Below are 21,563 nucleotides of genomic sequence, written 5' to 3'. Positions count from 1 at the left end.
CAAACTCAAGTGACAAACTCTGCAAGAGAGGCACTCTGCATCGCGGTGTAGCTTGCTGTCCAGGTTTCGAGAGGGTGCATTTCTGGATGAGGTATCTAATATATTGCTTCCCCCTACTTATACCTCCCGAGGAGATCACGAATGTAAAATTAGAGAGATTCGAGCACGCAAGGAGGCTTTCCGGCAGTCGTTCTTCCCGCGAACCATATGCGACCGGAACAGGAAAAGGAGGTAATGACAGTGGAACGCAAAGTTCCCTCCACCACACACTGTTGGGTGGCTTGTGGAGTATAAATGTAGATGAGATGCAGAAAAGCTTCCACAGATCCACAGTGTTTTGGGCTTTGACATCTAAATGGAAACAACAGTTTCTCTTGACCAAATGCTAGATCAGGGCCTATCAGCAATTGAGGAAGAGCAGCTGTATCAGCTTCTAGTGCTGTGGGTCGGAAATGAATCCAATAGTTATAGCGTGACAAAAACAGAATCCAGTATTGCACGTGATGGGCTGCTTTGTCCAGTAAAGATGCTGAAGGACTGGAAAGAGCAACCAGAGGTTTATGATCAGTAGTCACATGAAACTTAGAACCATATAAGGAAAAGTGAAATTTTTGAGCACGCGCACGCACGCGCACACACACACACACACACACACACACACACACACACACACACACACACACACACACACACACACACACCAGCAAGGGCTTCTTTTTCTATCTGCAAGTAGCGATGTTACGCCTGATTCAGAGTTTTGGAAGCAAACGCAATAGGGTGTTCAGAACTGTCCGCATATTTGTGTGCAAGAATGGCCTCAAGGCCATACTGGGAGGAGTGTGAGGCCAAACGAAGATGTTGGCCTGGTTGGAAGATAATCAAGCAAAGTGCCGAGTGTAATTTTGATCTTGATGATGTTTGGTTTGTGGGGCACTCAACTGCGCGGTTATCAGCACCTGTGATCTTAATAGGGCATGGGTACACTCACAGGTGGGCTACCAGTGGAAAGGAACATCTTTATGTAAGAGAGCATTAAGTGGGTAGGCCAATGAGGATATACCAGGAGGAAATTTATGGTAGTATGCAATCTTTCCAAGGAAGGCTTGCAACTCTTGACACTGGTAGGACATGACAAAGCTTCAACATGCTGGCTTAAATGCTTGATGTCAACATATGAGACTCCAAAACCGAGCTACACAGACAGCTAAAAAAAATACAAATGTGATTTGACCAAGTTACATTTCAAACCAGCAGCCTACAGCACCATGAACAAGGCACTACGGTTCTACAAATGTTCATCTACTGAGGAACCTTAGATCACGTATCCACCCAGGTAGTTAATGCATTCCCGCACATGTGAGTTGCTCCAAAAGTCGTTTAATACATTGCATAGGTGCTAATCACACTAAAAAGCAGGTGCTGGTATTAATATAACCCAATGGAAGTGATTACTATGAGGTCACATTTAGAAATTATTACCCAGACACAGTCTTAAGCAGACTTCTGACAACTTATTTTGGAAAAATGTTGACCCCAGAAAGCCGTGCTAAGAGTTCATCTGTACGGGGTAAGAGATATCGACAACAGACTGTGAATTTACAAACACTTTAAAATCACCAAAGAGCCGAAGGGTGCCATCAGATTTTTTGACAATTATCAGTGGAGTAGACCATTCACTCAACAGGACAGGCATGATAGGACCCTAAGATGCAAGTCGATCTAGTTCCAACATGACTTACTCCCATAAAGCCACTGGGCCTGGGCAGGCATGAAAAAAATGGGGCTGTGCCGTCGGTTGCATAGTGATGTGAGCCTCGAAATCAGTAGCATCCCCAAAAGCTTCCAAAATTAGGGAGGAATATTCTGAGCTGACATTGTCCAGTTGTTGGTATAAAATTAATCAAATACCAGATGCATTTTGTCATTAGTAGAGAAACCAAAAATTATGAAGGTTAGGCACCTTCATAATGAAGGTTAGGCACCTTCATAATTTTTGTTCTCAAATAAATTTTCAGTGTCTGAATCGTGCACTGCAAGAAAGGTCAAAAGTTGAACCACTGTTTTGTACATTATGGAAGTAGGAAACTGTCACAATATTAGTATTTAATGTTTGTTGTAACTCCAACTAATGAGCAACAGGTACAAAACTAGTAAGCCCAGATTCACATAGGTTTGAGACTTTAACAAAGTAACAGCTGCCCTCTTGTCCACTAGCATTTTTGACATCTTGTCCATAACATGTACTTCAATGTAGGGTTAGTTTGGGGTTACCATCACTTGGGAAACATTGATCACATCCACGTTCATGTCTGGTGAAGGATGACCGAGCTTTGCACACAGTCGCAGCATTGTCCCTTTTTAAAAAAAATAATGGTTATTCACTGCCCAACACTTTGGGCATGCGGTCCACTCATATTGAACAAAACAAAAGGCCGCATTAACATAGCTGCAACATCGTGTTACCCACCATGAGCTTACTGATAATGGTCAAGGAGGAGGAGAAGCAACAGTGGCTACTTTACACCACACTTCTACTTGATTTCCTGTTGTCCTAGATACTTCAAAAGGCTTATCAATGTTCAGAACATCTGTGAGAGAGGGATTTTCACATTGTGAATGGTGGGCTCCATGTGGTTCCCAAGTCGTGCAGCGACCATAAACCATAAAATTACCAAATATGCAGCAACCAGTCACAAAATCATGTTTTATTTATTCACTTTTGCAAATCGATTTCAACTGATTAACAGTCATCATTGGTGCTTTCAACCAATATGTGCCCTGGTTTGCAAAAATGAATAAATAAAACATGATTTTTCGACTGGTTGCTGAATATTTGGTGATTTTCATATTGAAAAGCATGTTCAAAAATTTCCCTATCTGGGGCTAGGTGTATTATATCATCATGAACCCTAGAATCAGCATGTGTCCCAGTGGGTCTCATAACAAACTAGGAACAACAGCTAAGTTCATGAAGTTTCGCTGCCAAAGCTCTGTACGACTGTTGCAGCCATTTTTAACAACGGTACAACTCACCACAAGCAGCAATAACTTTTGTACATTTGCAATCAAAATTGGAGAACAACCGACACATTTCATCAAAAGAGAGACTGGCAGGTTCCTGAAGAGGAGCTAGCTGACACAGAAGGTGATAAACACGAGGAGAAACCCTTGACAAAAATACAAATCTTACACAAGTTGGTGTCAGTGATTGAAAAAGCTTGAAAATGTTGCCGATGGTGTTTTTCATATGAATCCCAACCTTCCGCAGAATAATCATATAGAGGAAATGGTGGGGGTTGTGTCAATGATGGTGGAACCTGGCACATTGACGAGGCTGACAAAGTGTATAGTGCCATAGAGACAGCCTAATGCTGGTCGGAGAGAGCTCATTGTTGTTAAACAAGAGATTGAAGAATTTTTTCCACTGACTTGCTGACCGTATATTGAACCAAGAAATGAAACATGAGGAGAATAACACACTTGTCACGAAGTATTTTGTATCATTTTACAGATACAATATCAGAAGTACACATATAAGTTTTATTCTGCTTCCACATGAAGAGATTCACAATAACACTGAACGAAGTGTGAAACAGTACAAAGTCTCAAATGTAGAACACGTCAATATACAGTCTTGTAGGAGAACATACAATAAGTATGGCTTTTGTGCACACGACACATCGCTTATTACGCCGTCTGTCCAGGTTGTAAGGAAATCTCTCTAGGCCAGCCATTGAGCCACTTTTATCACCTTTGATTAAGTGTACTCACACTATAGGGTTAGAACAATTTACCTGTTAAATTGTCATTTATGCCTGTCAGTGAATACATGCCAAACATGCTGGTGAATACTGTAACCACCTGAGGTTTTAAAAATACTGTGGAAAGGAAAGTTGCTACTCACCATACAGCGGAGATGCCAAGTCGCAGATAGGCACAACAAAGAGACTCTCACAGTTGTGATATTCTTTTTGTTGTGCCTATCTGCGTCTCAGCATCTCCACTATATGGTGAGTAATGACTTTCCTTTTCATAATATTGTTACATTCCATTCTGGATTTTCCATTGTTTGAGCTTTTAAAAAATAATAGGTACACACAACAATTTTGCAAATCATCTCATAAAAATCACCAAACAAATATTAAGACTTACTGCAGATCCTCAGAGAACAAATCTCACAACAGAACAGAACTTCCACTTTACAAAAGGAGCAATAACAAAAAATGCAGGATGACTAAACAAAAGTGTGAAACCAAACATTACTTGCCACACTATATAAATTATAGACATCTGCAATTCGAATTATCTTCAACATTCTTCACTCTTTTGCCCTCTCCCTCCACTTATTAGTTCATTTCATGTTATGTGGCTCATTTGCATGATTAATCATAATGATGTGGAATGAGACAATTTACATTCATGTTACACGTTCATTTGTAAATATAGCCACATGGTTACCACTGAAATTATTTCCCTCCCTCTTCAACTGAACAAAGACATATTAAAAATGACTTAGTAAGTCAGATCAAATGTTGTCTAACTATGTAGTCCAATTAAGAGTAGGCCAACACTATCATTATAAATGTTGAATATATCACATTCATGAACAGTTTTCTTACCTGACACCACTGTAGAACCTTATGTACTGAATCGCAACCTATTTATTTATGAAATACACAAACTAGACATTAGTGCCTGTAGACATTTTAACTTCTAGATCACAGAATGTCAAAAACATTATGAGAGAGAGCTGTTATTCTTAAGAAGTACATATGATGTACTTATTCCATCACCCCCACACTATGATAAGGAAATCTATTTTTGCTTTAAATGAGTATTATGGTATGAGCAACAATAATGTCAAAAAATTCTGCACACAAAAAGCTCTTAACCAGTATTCTCACTTCCATGACATTACTTACAGTACGAAACACAGGCAGTGAGGATGAACTGCAGTTTTTTATTGAAGTGTTGGGATTTTCAGCTCCTGCAACTTGTGGTTTGAGATCAGTAAATCTTTCACTTTTCTCTATGACCAACCCCTTGACTTTAGAATCAAATTTTGGATCATAACTTCCTGGTGGTGGTGCACAACCTGCAAACATATTACAAAGTTATACATAATTCTCCCATAGCTATGCTAATGTGATAATAAATAAGCATTTAAGGAAAAACAATACCACTCAGAAATAAGACATTAAACAAAATAAAATTAATGGAAGTGGAAAAAAAAACCTGTCAGGAGATCTTTATGGAGATAAAGCAATACGACACATGACAAATAGAAAAATAGCAGGAAATGCCAGATAATAGATACAGTTAAAAAGAAAAAGATCTAGTGAACATGAAATAAACAATTATTCACATAACATCTATTAAAGCAAGTAATGCTCAACATTTAGAGCAATACAATTGTTTTAATTCACAAGAATTGGTAAGGTGTAAAGAAGCAATAAAATCAATATCTCACATGAGTAGTCTTCAATAGTTTTCACAAGCTGGCCAATTGAAAAGAGAATAAGAAAAATTCACAATGCATTAATTTCAACAACAAAAATTAAGCTGGTTTTAAAAGTTAGGTATAGTAAGAGAGTATCTAGTTTGTACTAACTGAAGGGGACTAAGAGCAGCAGCAAGTGAGTAGTCTACCAAACAATCCCTTATTACAGGTTTTGTTTTGTTTTGTTTTAGGGTGCAAAAACAATTACCGTATTTACTCGAATCTAAGCCACACTTTTTTTCTGGTTTTTGTAATCCAAAAAACCGCCTGCGGCTGAGAATCGAGTGCAAAGCAAGCGGAAGTTCTGAAAAATGTTGGTGGGTGGCGCCACAACTAACTTCTGCCGTCGAATATATGTAGCGCTACACAGGCATGCTTTGTAGGCACAAAGATAAATACTGGCACCAAATCCTCTGCGCCAGTAAATAAATTAAAAAAAAAAAAGGTGGAAGACGAGCTTTTTTTCTCCGCCCCGAGTTTCGACCACTGCATTTTCATACATTATCCAACGAAGTAAATACAAATTCCGTATTGTTCATCTTCGAATGTAGCAGCATTTCAATGTACTACGAAAATCCAACTGGCAAGACTGTTTGGGATGTTTGTCAATATGGCCAACTCTACTTGTCAATATGGCCAACTCTACGTTATGAATTTTTTCCTACCTGTGAGAAGAGATTGTTGCTAATAGGAACGTTATGAATAGTGAATCACTTGCAGTATTCTCTTCACCATAAGAATAACACGAATATAAACATTTTGCCATGTATTCTTTTGTGTTTGCTGCTATCTCATTAAAATCCTGTCTGCCTAATAAAGTACGAAACTAGAGTGAGACAATAGCAAACGCGGAAGAATATACATATCATGTCATGTTTATATTCGTATTATTCTTATGCCTATTAGTGTTACAGTCAGAAATGAAGCACAGCAATTGACTAGATTTTTAAATCTAAGATGACTAATTTCTGTGCAGAATTTAATGTACTAAAGAGGCGCCTGCAAAGATTTTCAAACGGAGAAAAATTTTCGCTAAACTCTCATTCAGAACATCATCTGTCATACGCAGTCTATTATTTGGTTCTTGTTGATCATTATCAAAGAAAGCAGCAGTGTAAGTAAAAACAAATAGCAGTCTCTTGCTATTGTATCGCTAATGAGAAGTTTCCCCTCTCTTTTTTTTTTTTTAATTGTAAGCGGCGGTAGCGCGCACAAAAGCAAGCCCATGCCGCGAACGGCGTCAGGCCGTAAACACGCACATCACAATGCGACAAACAATGCGTGACACAGTACAGTAATGCATTTTCAGCTTAGAGTGACGTAAACACCTATAACAAAGAAAACGGCACTTATCAGATCAAAGAAAAATACGCAATCAATTCAAACCAGACGAAGCACGTGAAAAAGGAAGGGTACCCGTATAAATACCAACGGAGCGCCTGACGCATAGCAATGGCTACCTGGTAAAGCTTAACTGCTAAGCTTACGACTCGAACCAAACTACTGTAGCTGTATCGTCATTCATTCGACCTAAATTGTCTCTCATATTACAATGGACCAACTTTGTTTCGATTTGGAGATGCGGCCTAAAACTTTTTCTCTCCCCTTGAATTTCGAGTCTCAAATTTCAGGTGCGGCTTAGATTCGGGAAATTTTTTTTCCTTGATTTCGAGTCTCATTTTTCAGGTGCGGCTTACATTCGAGTGCGGCTTGGATTCGAGTAAATACGGTAAGCTCATACGTGCCCCTGTAAGAAACTTGGAACACAAAGATGAAAAAGGAGCTAAAAACAACTACATGTTAATCCCAATTAACGGGAGGAAAGACAGCTAAAACCAGGGGCATTCTCTCGGAAAAAGTCCATAAAATACGCTGCAGAAAAAAAACAAAAGTTCTGAACTAAAGATTAAATGTTCTTCGCCATATTACTACGATGGATAAAAAGTAAAATGTGGTCGACAGCCCACGTGTTGTTCGCTAAAATGACTCTTAACTCAGACAGCAAATATAAATTAGAACATAAGTGGTCAGAAAAATTGCATTCTGTTACGAAATGGTGAACCATCAATGTTTGATGACAATGATCACAAAGTGGTGGGGGATCAGCACTTAAATTGTGATGGCTACAAAGACAGCACCCAATATGCAATCTAGCTAAAATGACCTCGTGGTGAATGGCCCAAGATGAAGTCAGCCAAGCTGCTGAGAGAGGTTTAATTCCTTGGAGCTTGTTCCCATGAAGGGAAGACCAGTGGTGATGCCACGGTGACATCTGCCGACGGACATCAACATAGAGAATATCGGAGGGAATGAAAGAAGTAGCAGGCTGAGGTACTAGGACTGCAGCAGCATCAGCAGCCTTGTTTCCAGTCAGACCACTGTGACCAGGGACCCACACTAACATCACAGTTGCTCCATCAAGAGTGAGCAAGTGAAAACTTTCCTGGACCCATTGCACTAAGGGATGGCTGGTGTACAGCTCACAGAGGCTACAAAGGGCATTGAGAGAGTCGGATGACGATGACAATTGAAAAACATTTGTTGTCGGATGTTCTGCATGGCCTGATACAGGGCAAAGAGGGATTCTGTAAATACTGAGCAGTGTTCTGGAAGCCGATACCAAAAATTGTCGGTGCCAATGGTGAAGGCACACCCAACAACAGTCAGTCCGAGAGATATCAGTTTACACAAAGGTACTATCGCGAAGTTCTGAGAAGCTTAGGGCGATACGGTGAGTCTGGAGTAGTGTCCTTAGGAAGCAAATGAAGTTCAAGGTGAACAAGGGCCGCCGCACAAAGAGAATGTGGTCAAGGGTTCACGCCCATTGGGAAAGTGGCACATAGTGTACAGTTCTGCTGCCAAAATCAATAGCCAAAAGCAAATTCCAGGAGGTAACAGAAGAGGAACACGCCCCCTCCTGGGAGTTAAAGGACTCATAGGATGGGTGGCCAGGCATGGCAGACAAATGGCATACGTAATTGCTGACGAGAAAGTCGAGTCAGTATGACAGTGGTATTTGACAGCTTCTGCATACAGACTCTCAACTGTACTAGTGTACAAGGCACCAGTGGCCAAACAGATGCCACAATGGTGGATTGTATTTAGATTGTGTAAGATGGAGCGACGTGCAGATGCACAAACAAAACACCCATAGTCTTGTAAGGTAAAGGTGAAGTGCGAGGAATGGAACTTTCTATGGTGCTATGGGACCTAGATCATGCTCTCGCTTCCCCATAATCTTCATCCACAGGGACAAACAATGTTCATATTCAGATTTTATAGAACCTCTCTCTTGTGGGCAAGCACTTTCTCCTTCATACCAGTAAAAATGGAGCACGGTGGTCCAATCCACTCCCCAGGAGGTACTGCTCAGGATACATAGGACATTGACGGACCATGTATAGAGGACCAAGAAAGTTTCCTATCAAGCATTATCATAGAAACAGTTTTGTTAGTGGAAAAAGGGAAAGCCACTGTTGATGCTCCACGAATAAAGACGATCGAGACATTGTTGAAGATGCCACTCAAGGAGACAAGTCAGCAATAACTGCAATATATCGAAAAATCGTGAATGAAAAGGGAGCCGGAGGCGGGTGACAGGTCATAATAGGGTTCATGGGGATAGCAAAGTGGATGACGCTCAGGACGGAAACCTGAGGCACATCATTTTCTTGCATAAAGGTGTGCGACGAGGAGAACCCACAAGTACCTTGAAAACTGTCTTAAAAATTCCTGAAGGAAATAGGCCAGGCAGCCTCGGGAGACCTGTGTGTAGAGAGTATGGAGGATACCAGTCCTCCAACAGGTTTTCTTGGCTTTCTACAAATCAAAATATATGGCCAGTCTGGTATTTCCTCAGAAAACCATTCATGACACTGGTTGAGAAAGTTATGAGATGGTCTGCTGCAGAATGGAGCACTCTAAATCCACATTATGCAATGGTTAGTAGATCGCGCGACTCGAGCCACCACACAAGCCGGGCAAACACAGCTGGTAAGACAAATGGGCAAGTAGCTAGAAGGAAGGTGTTTGTTCTTACCGGGCTTAGGAATGGGTACGACAGTGGCTCCACACCACCGTCTGGGAAATGAGCCATCTGCCCAGATGTGATTGTACATATGGAGGAGGAAGTGCTTGTGCACAAGAGAAAGATTCTACAACATCTGAATATGAACATCGTTCATCCCTGTGGCTGAAGATCATGAGTAAGTGAGAGCTGATCTAGCTCCTGCACTGTAAAGGTGGCATTGTAGCATTCATGATTCGCAGACAAGAAGGGTATCATCCGAGATACTTCCACTCATTTCCAGTGGGGGAAAGCAGGGCGATAGTGAGTGGAGCTCGAAATCTTTGCAAAATAGCAGCCAAAGGTGTTGGAGATAGGAATAAGATGCATAATGACATAATCTGCTACAGTCAGGCCCGAAACTGGGGATTGGACTTTGGTCCCAGTGAGCCGCTGGAGGTTGGCCCATGCTACAGAAGAGTGAATGGAACTGTTAAAAGAACTAGTCAATGAAATAAAGCTAGCTTTTTTGCTATCCTGAAGAATGCGACAATACTGTGCATGCAACTGTTTATAACTGATACAATTTGCCGTCTTAGGATGATGTTTAAAAATGAGGAGATCATGTCTCCACACGCACACTGCGTCGTGGCATGACACAGTCCACCAAGAGGCTGGCACACAGTGCGGTGAAGCTGAAGTGCGAGGAATGGAACATTCTATGGTGCTAATGGTAACATTTGTAACGTATTCTACCTGGGATCACAACTAGCGAGATGATGTTTGTCAAAGATTGCCAGGGAGGAGTAAAGCCTCCCGCCAGTCTTACGATACTTTCAGTTGAGTTTACGAGTAGGTGATATAGGAGTCAGCAAATGGATAGTACAAGGGGCATGGTGTCACTCGAGTACACTTCAGAGAGAATGGATCACTTGAGACAATGTGCAATCCTGCACATGATGTCCAATGGGACTACGTGTGCATGGAGTCTGGAAAGAACATGGGTGCTCCAGTGTTAAGGCAAATGAAGTTGAGTTGATTGAGATTGTCAGTCAAGAGGGCACCTCTCTGACAGGTTCTGGGAGAGCCCCAAAGGGGATGGCGTGCATAAAAGTCACCGAGCACCAAAAAGGGGTGTGGGAGTTGTCCAATTAGCTCAAGAAAGACTGCCCTGGCGACAATGAATGACAGAGGGATGTAAACGGTACAAAGAGAAAAGGAAGTGAAGATGGAAAAGGGCGACTAACAGCTTGCAGCCGAGTATTCAGCAAGATGGTTTGACTCAATGTCAACCCAGATGAGTAGCCTGACTCCCCTGTGAGATGGAATGCTGCCCTCGGAGGGAAGGTCAAAAAAGACCAGAAAGAAATGTGAGAGGTCAAAGCAGTTGTGAAGACAATTGCATTTCCTAGAGGCAGAGAATAAGTGGACCCCGCGATTCCAGGAGCAGCCATAATTCTTCCTTGTTGGATCTAACGCACTGACCATTCCACTGGAAGAGAGTTATGATGGGGAAAGGGGAGGAGGGATATAATGAAGGGGCATCATGTTGGCAGTTGCCGAGTGCTAGCCTTCAAAGAGACACTGCTACAGGATGCAGAGGCTAGAGGATCCTGCTGCATGAAACTTACTGAGGCATCGGCTTTCTTCCTTGGTCAGTCTGCCGATTCCAGGGCAGAAAAATGGCTGGTGCTGCTCACTGGGAAAATGGAGGTCAAACGGGGAGGCTATCGCCCGGTGACACCGTTGCACAGGATCTCCAAGTCGTTGAGGGAGAAGACCGTTTGCCTTTGTATGATTTCTTGGAGCCTTTGCAGTTGGCAAATGAAATTCAGATGTTTATTGGCTGGAAAGTGTAAAAAGTATTTACGCCAGTACTGTGACTGTCCTCTCCAGCCTGCTGGTTGTGTAGCAAGGGATTTCACAGCACAAGGCAAAAATTTAGTGGCATGTTGCACAGCTGGAGGAGGAGGAGGAGGAGGAGGAGGAGGAGGAGGAGGAGACTGGAATGCTATCGTGACACTGGGAGATTTTCAACCACGGTCAGTTGCAGAAGCCACTCTCCATAAGCGGTTTCCGCATAGCCTGTTTGGCCAGCTTGTCAGCAGGTTCGACACCTGGGATTCCAACATGACCTGGGCTCCAGACAAACACCACTGAACGACTGGACCGTTCCAAGGCATAGATGGACTCCTGGATGGTCACTACCAAAGGATGATGAGGGTACACTTGTCAATAGCTTGTAGGCTGCTCAAGGAGTCAACAAAGAAGAAACGACTCCCCAGGGCATGAACGGATGTGCTCAAGAGCACGAAATATAACCACTGGCTCGGCAGTGAAAACACTGCAGCCGTCGGGCAACAAATGCTGTTCAATATGTCCTCCATGGACACAAGCGAAGCAGACGTAATCATCAGCCATCGAGCCAGATCCCTTCATGGCCTCAGTACTTGTCAACAATCTAGAGGAAGTGGCAGTGGAGAGCCACGGGGTTAACTGAGTCCTCAAGCTATGTGAAAGGACCAGGTGAAGCCGCGGCCTAGGTGTACACCATGGAGCCTCAAGTATATGTGGTAAAGGCAAAGACTCCAGTTCGGAAAGAAGGGATCAGACATGAACAGCAACTGGAACCCCTGACCTGGGCCGCCAATGCAGGATATGAACCGGCTGTGGGTGGGAAAAGGAGACAATAATTCGGATGGGCAGGAGAACTATTAATGTGTGCAATGTAACTGGCCAGCAGTTGTGCACGCCTAACCTGCAACGGAGGAACTCCAGCCTGTACCAGGACACTGGTCACCGGACTCGTCCTAAAAGCTCTTGACATGGGCGAACACCACAGTGGTGCTCTGGGTAGAGTAAACGCAATGCTGAGGGTGCCACTGAACCATAAACCAGACTCCTATAGTCAAGGCAGGATTGAACAAGGGCTCTGTAGAACTGCAGCAGCATTGAGCGATCTGCACCCCAGTTGGTGCTGCTCAGGCAGCGGAGGGCATTGAGGTGCTGCCAGCACTTCCGCTTAAGCTGACAAAGGTGAGGAAACCAAGTCAATCGGGCGTCGAAAACCAGTTTTGTAAATCAATAGGTCTCCACTACAGACAGTGGATCATCATTAAGCTATAGTTCTGGTTCCAGATGAACGGTACAATTCTGACAGAAGTGCACAACACATGACTGTGGCCGAAAACTGGAAAACATGGACTACAGCCCATAACTGCGCCTTGTGTATGGCTTCCTGTAGGCGTCGCACAGAACAGCAGTACTGGTGGAGCAGTACTAAATGCAGAAGTTGTCTGTATACAGAAAAGGTGACACGGACTGCCCTACAGCTGCTGCTAGATCATTAATGGCCACTAAAAACAGAGATACCCTCAATACAGATCCCTGCAGGATCCCATACTCCTGGATATGGGGGGAACTATGAGAGGTACCACCTTGGGGATAGAAAGTACGAAGCGACAGGAAATTTTGGATAAAGATCAGGAGCGGCCTCGCAGACCCCACTTGTATAATGTGGCAAGGATAGGATAGCGTCTGGAAAAGGCTGTTTGGATGGCAGACTCGAGGGACACAAGATTATCAGTGGTAGAGCGACCCTGGCAGAAGCCACTCTGACATGGAGCCAGTAGGCCATGTGACTCCAGGACCCAACCCAACTGCTGACAACATACATTCCAGCAGCTTACAAAGAACGTTGGTGAGGCTGATGAGCAGATAGCTATCTACATCAAGAGGGTTTTTATCAGGTTTGAGCACCAGAATGATGGTGCTCTCCCGCCACTGCGATGGAAAGATGCCATCACACCAGATCTGATTGAAGACGACGAGGAGCTGTCGCTTGTAGTCAGATGAGAGATGTTTAATCATGTGACTGTGGATCTGATCTGACCCAGCAGCAGTGTCGGGGCAATGTGCAAGGGCACTGAGTAGCTCCCACTCTGTAAATGGGGCGTTATAGGATTCACTGTGGCATGTAGTGACTTTCCCCTTCAGCCGCTGTTTGAGAGTGCGAAAGGCTGGGGGGGGGGGGGGGGGGTTAATTCCCTGATGGAGAGGCTTGAGCATAATGCTCAGCAAAGTTCTCGGCAATCACGTTTGCATTGGTAGATAACACGCCATTTATGTTAACACCGGGAACCTGGTACCTGAAAACACATCTGATCTTTGCCCAGACTTGGGAAGGTGACGTATGGCACCCAATTGTCAAGACATATCTCTCCCAACATTCCTGCTTCCGTCGTTTGACAAGTTGGCGAATGCGGGCACGGAGCCGTTTTAAGGCTATGACGTGCTCCAGGGAAAGGTGCAGCTTATGCCACTGTAGAGCTTGCCGACACTCCTTAATTGCTTCAGTGACTTCCGGTGACCACCAAGGGTCTGCCTTTCACCAGAGGCACCCTGAAGAGCGAGGGATCACGTTTTCTGCCACAGAAAGGATTTTTGTAGTCAATTGCTCAACCATCACATCAATGTTACCGTGTGGGGGAGATACAACAGTGACAGCAGATGTGTAAGTTTCCAAGTCTGCCTTGTTTGAAGCCCATCTGGGCAGCCGCCATGCACCTGACGATGGGGCAGTGACAGGAAGATGGTAAGTGGTCACCACCACACAGGTCGTCATGTGCTCTCCAGTGGATAGAAGTCCTGGGCTGCAAATTGATAAATCAATGGCCGAGTAACTACCATGAGCCACCTGAGATGTGTGGCGGCTCCAGTTTTTAAGAGGCGGAGGTCGAACTGAGACAGTAATGTTCTGACATCTCTGCCTCGGCCAGTACGCATGGTGCCACCCCACAAGGGGTTATGGGCATTAAAATCTTCCAAAAGTAGGAAAGGTTTAGGGAGTTGATCAATCAGTGGAGCTAATACATTCAGGGGTACTGCACCATCCGGAGGGAAATATACATTGCAGACAGTTACTTCCTGCGTCGTCCTTATTCTGATAGCCACAGCTTCAAGAGGGGTTTGAAGGAGCACAGTTTCACTAAAGACTTAGTCTAGGACAAACGCAAGCTCCACCTGACACTTTATTATAGTCGCTACTGTTCCTGAAATATCCCTTATAGCTGTGGAGGGCAGTGGTCTGCATTGCCAGGAACCAGGTTTCGTGGAGGGCAATGGAGAAAACAGGTAAAGCTTAACAGTTGCCGTAGCTCAGCCCAACGGTGGTAAAAACCACCGCAATTCCACTGGAGGATGACATTGTCATGGGACTGGGAATTCATGGAACATTCAATGAGGCAGTTTACACCTCAGGGTCACCTGCTACCACCAAATTATTGCCTGAGCAGTCTATATCCATTGTGTCTTAGGGTCTGGCGAGATCCAGGTCCTCAGCGGACGCCAGAATCTCCACCTCATCTGCAGATGCAGAGCTTGTAGGCAGCGGTAGTGTGGACGCCACCACACATTCCTTGGTCTTGGGAATCCTCGTTTTGGATTTCTCTCACTACTCCTTCGGTTTCCCTGACTGGGAGGACTTCCCTGATTCAATCTCCGGGACTGAGGATGAGCATGAAGCCCTATGACCAGCTGCTTTTGAGCTCTTCAGCCACTGGCGGGTGTCATCTTTCCCACTAGCAGAAACCTGGGAAGGGAGTGACCCAAAGGACCCCTTCCTACTGAGAGGAGCTGGAAGACTACTTATGCTTCTCCGGCACAGAAATGGCGGTGACTGTTGTTTCCAAAGTAGGTGGTGCAGGAGGTGACAGGGGTCGGCGGAGCCAATGGGGCTAGAATTATTGTAACAGCGGAGTTAAGACGATGTCTTACGTGCAGGATGTGGGCTTTCAACTTTACTCTTAGCCTCAGTGTAGGTCAGTCGGTCCAGGGTCTTGTACTCCATGATTTTCCTTTCTGGAGAATCCTGCAAACACGCAAGGCAAATGGTGCTCTCCGCAGTTGACACAGATGGGAGGCGGGGCACATGGAGTATTGGGATGTGATGGGCATTCGCAATCTCGACATGTGACGCTGGAAGTACAGCGGCAAGACGTATGGCCGAACTTCCAGCATTTAAAGCACCGTATTGGGGGAGGGACATAGGGCTTGACGTCATAGTGGTAGATCACCACCTTGACCTTCTCGGGCAATGTGTCACCCTCGAAGGCCAAAATGAAGGCACCAGTGGCAACCTGATTATCCCTCGTTCCCCGGTGGACATGGTGAACGAAATGTACACCTCGCCGCTCTAATTTTGCGTGCAACTCATTGTCAGACTGCAAAAGCAGGTCTCTGTGAAATATGGTACCCTGGACCATATTTAAGCTCTTACGGGGTGCGATGGTAACAGAAACATCCGCCAGCTTGTCACAAGTGGCTAATGCCTGTGACTGGGCAGAAGCTGTACACCTCCCCAAACTTGTCCTCTAAATGCTCAACAAAAAACTGAGGTTTCATCATCATGAAAGATTCCCCATCAGCTCTCAAACATAGAAGTTACCGGAGCAAATAAGAGCCGCCATCCTTAGCGTGACATTCCTCCCATGGTGTGGCCAGGGAGGGGAACAATTTGGGGTCGTACTTCTATGCATTGACCACCAGCAAGAGATGATGTACTACGCTTCATTGCGTGTCATCCGCACTGATGCCACCCACTCCGACGAGGGGACCTCCGCAAGGGCACCACCCAGCCGCAGCAAGGGCCACCTAGCAGCATGGCCATTGCCGGGAGTCCTGATGCCCCAGGGTGACGGGCATCTACTACTTGGCATACGTGGGGAGTTAACAGCGCAGGCATCAGCAGAGCGATCCCTGTGTGGTCAGAGGGCTACAACCAACAGGGTACATGGCAGCCCAACCACAACGGACTGGCTACCATTCTGGATATCAAGTGCAATCAAGCAAACAAGTCCTTTATCATCATCAGCGTAGAAAACAATGTTGTGCAATTGATGGAAAAACACACACCCAGGAGGGTGACCTCACCCAACAGTTGGAGAATGAGCAGAAGTGCAGATACACGTCGATGAAGGATGCGATAGGTCTCAGCGCATGATGGACACGAAGCACCATGTAAGGCGCCCTTCCGCAATTGGCTGACTGTTATGGAAAATTTTGAAAAATGGAGGTCAAACCCTACAAGGGACCATCACATAAAGGCCGAAATGTGAGAGACTCCTTTTAGTTGCCTCTTACAACAGGCAGGAATACCTTTGGCCTATTCTAAGACCCGGACCCACAGGGGGAGGTGGTAGAAGTGGTCCACAAAACTAATGTCCAATATCTTTGAAACTGATTTGTTGTAAAATCTTATAACATATTGTCTGTTCAAACATAATGAGGTGTCTTCAACAGAGCAACCTCCTCCATATAAACCTGCATCGATTCAGAAAACAGCCATCATGTGAAACCGAACACTTACTTTTCTCACATGACATCCTGATGTTTTGGTTGGATCAAGGCAGTCAGGTAGATGCAGCATCTCTTTATTTCCAAAAAACATTTGACTCAGTATCACACCTACACTTATTGTCGAAAGTATCATCATATGGGATATAAAGGTAATTTGTTACTGGACTGAGGACTTTTTGGTAGGGAGGACACAGCGTGTTATCCTGGATGGAGAGTCATCATAAGATGTAGAAGTAACTTCAGGTTTGCCCTAAGGGAAGTGTGCTGGGACCCTCGCTGTTCATGTTGTATATTAATGACCTCACAGACAATATCAGTGGTGCAAATAGTGCTATCCGTAAAATCTAAGATATCAGCAAGAGAAAAGGGAAAACCACATCTACAGGTAATTAAAATGAAGTAAAAGAGGGATGACCAAGGCAGCTCGCAGAGGTAGAGTCAATAGTCTGCCCAGAACCAGCACATGGCAGGAGGCACCCCAACCTTAATCGCCCTGCCCCCAACCTGAAAATATTAAAAAACCTTGTATCTGAGAATAAAAACCACTTTCTTAAAAAAATAAAAAACCATCAGTATGTTTCCTGCCAGTATTAGAAGTGAAGGCCACACTTAACATGCAGAATTATACAGAGGTCCTGGTAGAGAGGCTCAAGGCACATTCCAACTGGTAATTCCACCAATGGGCAGGTATCAGGCTTGATACCCCTTGTATGCAAAAAGAAAAAAAGAAAAGCTCAATGAATAGGAAATTATTGTATGGTGATTGACTGAGTGAGTGGAGTTGATACTAACTCAACAGAAGAGGTACGATCCCCACTTCAGCAAGGAGACTACAGGACCAGTCAGAAAATTACCAGTGGCCAGTCTTACTCCACAATATGGACTACATCCAGTAACTTCAAAGGCAAAGGTACCACTGAGCCATAAATGTGGCGACCATAATCCTGTCATGAGGAGATCAGAATTCAGTAAATATGAAGTACAGTAGCACAATCCAAACACAAGAGGTGTGAACAAGGAAGCAGATTGGGTTCAGGCTTCACACTCAGTTAATTTTTACGAGTGTCATTTCAAAGTTTTGCACACTGTAAGATAGGATTGAAGAAAACTATCTTACAAAATGCATTTACAGTCATTCTGTATAATATCCATTCTTGTTTATGACAGCTTCCCAGTATTTTTGCAACTTCTGTATTCCAAAAGGGACACCTTCATTGCTGGGTTGTCTGATTACTCAGCTCACTTCACTGGAAGCTTCATTAATTTTATCAAAATGTGTTCCATGGAGTAGTTCTTTCAAATTGGGAAAAGTCTGTTGGGCTCGCATCAGAACTGTATAGTGAGGGAGGTAAAGGGGGGGGGGGGGGGGGGGATGTTTCCCATTCATATTTGTTGAGTCTAGTGCAATATGCAGTCTTGCATTATGATGCAAAATGAGGACACTAGCTGCAAGTATGTCAAGTCTTCTATGATAAATTTTCAGCTCCAAAAAATTCGGCAGAAAGAGATTGTAGCATATGTCTATTACATAAGTCCCCTGGGGGCACTATTTGTAGCTATAGCTATGACCCCATTCATGTCATACACAATGTTGATTATTTTCACCTTTCATTGTTGGCAGAATTTCTTCTGGCATGAAGAGTCAGAACTTTTCCACTGTGACGACAGATTCCAGTTCTCGCTCAAAATCTTGTGTCCAGGTTTCATCAAGTGCAACAATCCTTTTCAGAAACTGTCCTCCTCCTGTTCGATAACACTGAAGCAATTCTCCTGTGTTTCTTTTGTGACCTGCTTTCTGGTCTTCAGTCAGCTCATATGGAACCCACCTAGCAATAGCTTTTCTCATCTTTAATTTTTCAGTTATGATTCTGTCAACCGAAGTGATAGACATTGTGGCCTCATATGCAATTTCTTCATACGTTTCTCATAGATCCTCTCAGACCATCAGTAACAATGGCCTGAGAGGCATAGCCTGTTGCAGTTGACGGCCTTCCAGTTCATAGAAACAGGGAGCAAACCACCATGATACTGTGCTACGAGCCACTATACTATTCCCACACACCTCTCCAGCATTGAAAATTTCTGTTGGGTTCTTTTCATGTAGGGATTCAATTTTGATGTAGAAAATCTGGTCACTACATATACTCAAACTTGACGGCTTCAGCTTGCATTTTAAAACTGAATTATTCATGACACAGACATGCAAACCAGCATCCACATATGAGATTGTCACATGTAAGGTCTCACTCACAACTGACATGAATTTCAACTTGATCACGCCACCGTAACAGTTGTGCAAGCGCACTGTGCAGAACTTTTGAAATGACCCTCGTAGTTGACAAATGTGGGGTAGCCGTGTCAGCTTTTCATCAGAGAGTAGTTCCAAAAGTGGAAATTGCACAACAATGTCCAAGAACTGGGTACACAAGTAGATTTTTTTGACCAAAATATGATGACAGAAATGAAAGCCATGGGAGAGGGCTAAGGCAGAGGTCCTTTGGACGGCATTTTGGAACTGGGGCTGCAGATTGGGAGCTGTACCAAATGCAGTGAAATGATCGACATAAAAAACAGCACAGGCATGATCACTGGTCTGACCAAAGAAACTAGTCCACTGATGGCGATGAGGAAAAGTAACATCAGAATGGAGCAATGAAGCATGCTGTTCTCTTGGACCCATGGGATGGGGACTGAGTGATGTACCAACCCTAACCTCTAACAGCAAGTGTGATGAAAGCTAACAAAAATTAGTACGGTATTTACTCGAATCTAAGCCGCACCTGAAAAATGAGAATCGAAATCGAGGGAAAAAAAAAATTCCCGAATCTAAGCCGCACCTGAAATTTGAGACTCGAAATTCAAGGGGGGAGAAAAGTTTTAGGCCGCACCTCCAAATCGAAACAAAGTTGGTCCATTGTAATATGAGACACAATTTAGGTCGAATGAATGACGATACAGCTACAGTAGTTTGGTTTGAGTAGTAAGCTTAGCAGTTAAGCTTTACAATTCATAAAAGTTACTATTAGCAACCATCTCTTGTCACAGGTAGGAAAAATTTCAGAACGTAAAGTTGGCCATATTGACCAACATCCCAAATAGTCTTCCCAGTCGGATTTTCGTAGTACATTGAAAGGCTGCTACATTCGATGATGAATAATACGGAATTTGTATTTACTTTGTTGGATAATGTATGAAAATGCAGTGGTCGAAACTCGGGGTGGAGAAAAAAAGCTTGTCTTCCACCTTTTTTTTTTAATTTATTTACTGACTCAGAGGTTTTGGCGCCATTATTTATCTTTGTGCCTGCAAAGCATGCCTGTGTAGCGCTACATATATTCGACGGCAGAAGTTAGTTGTGGCGGCAGCTACCAACATTTTACAGAGCTTCCGCTTACTTTGCACTCGATTCCAAGCTGCAGGCGGTTTTTTGGATTACAAAAATCGGAAAAAAGTACGGCTTAGATTCAAGTAAATACAGTAAGCAGCCTCTAAAGCACCAGTTGTAGAAGGTAAGCAGTGCCATATGCCTGCCTCATGTGGGGAAAAAATGACTGCAATGAGATGTTGGCATTTAGAAAAAGCCTGTCAGATTGCTGTTTCCAGCGTATCAAGATGATTAGTTTTAGACTATCCCTATCACAAAGTGAATTGATAAGGGGACAGAAGGCCCCATGATTTGAGAACCCGGCATAATCGATAGGCCACCCCCCTTTCAAGCAGTTTTCAGTGTTTGTTGTTGAGGCTAATTGGTTCCGAACACTGAGTTTTCATCTGGTTTCAAGACTGAGATGAGGATACTATCTTGCCACTGTAAAGGAAAACAGGTACCCAAATACAGTTGAAGATCCTGAGCACATGCAGTTTTTGAGTAACATTCAGATGTTGGATCATCTGATTATGCGTCCAATTAGGGCCTGGGACCATATCATGTGACGAATTGCAGCGGCGCGTTTCTTTCCGTCCCTTTACTACGAACCTGCACCTACCTGTGAACATTGTCTCAGCATATCATCAGTAGGTAAGCCGAGCAAAACCTACTGTACTTCGACATGAACCAGGCTGCAATTAAAGTCACTAATCTACGTTTCGGAAGAGTTTTCACACGAAATGAAAGGTTGGAAATTTTGTCCTCAATTAATATATTCTGAAACTTAGGTGAACAAGTATCACTGCCAGGCCCGTGCTAGTCTTAACACAGTCACTCACAATCCCTTTCTCTCACGTAAGCAAGTTTATGGTGTTTCATTTCCCGAAAACGTAATAGCTACAAAAATACTGATTGTTTTTGATTGATAATGCTCGCCAAATATTACGTCTGTCGGCACCAAATGCAGTCACAGTTTTCAGCCACCGACCTGCTAAATACGCCACGCAGAATTTATGACTTTTCTCGTCACAAAATTCACTTAGAAATTCCAAAATTTCTACACGCCCATCGGAATAATTTTGCCATCACTTTACCACACTTTTGATGTATAAAACACTGCTAGATCGGGCAACTTATTGTTTTCATCAGAACTACTACTACTACACACGTCCGAACTCTTTCATGGCTAGGCTCCCACTCTTCTCTAGAATACTCTAAATTTTCTCTACCACCAGAGAAAGATGCGCAAAGAATATTGCTTTACCATTGGTCACTTTGCTCAACAGCCAATAGCAAAACAACATTCTCCCGCGTCAGTCCGCGCTTTTCATCAA

General features: G+C 43.8%; 1 protein-coding gene across 1 annotated transcript in view; it reads right to left on the bottom strand.

Moving 5' to 3' along the window:
* The window catches only part of LOC126174886 (hyaluronan mediated motility receptor-like), a 130,380-nt gene that overhangs the window by 79,783 nt on the left and 29,034 nt on the right, over positions 1 to 21,563 (bottom strand). Inside the window, exon 2 of the mRNA XM_049921309.1 lies at positions 4,923 to 5,095. Coding sequence (XP_049777266.1) covers positions 4,923 to 5,095 — 173 coding nt within the window. The remainder of the gene's footprint in view (positions 1 to 4,922; positions 5,096 to 21,563) is intronic.

This window comes from Schistocerca cancellata, chromosome 3 (assembly GCF_023864275.1).
Source record: "Schistocerca cancellata isolate TAMUIC-IGC-003103 chromosome 3, iqSchCanc2.1, whole genome shotgun sequence".
In the NCBI taxonomy this organism is placed as follows: Eukaryota; Metazoa; Arthropoda; class Insecta; order Orthoptera; family Acrididae; genus Schistocerca; species Schistocerca cancellata.
The sequence above is the reverse complement of the archived record's forward strand: the minus strand, read 5'-3'. Positions and strand labels throughout refer to the sequence as shown.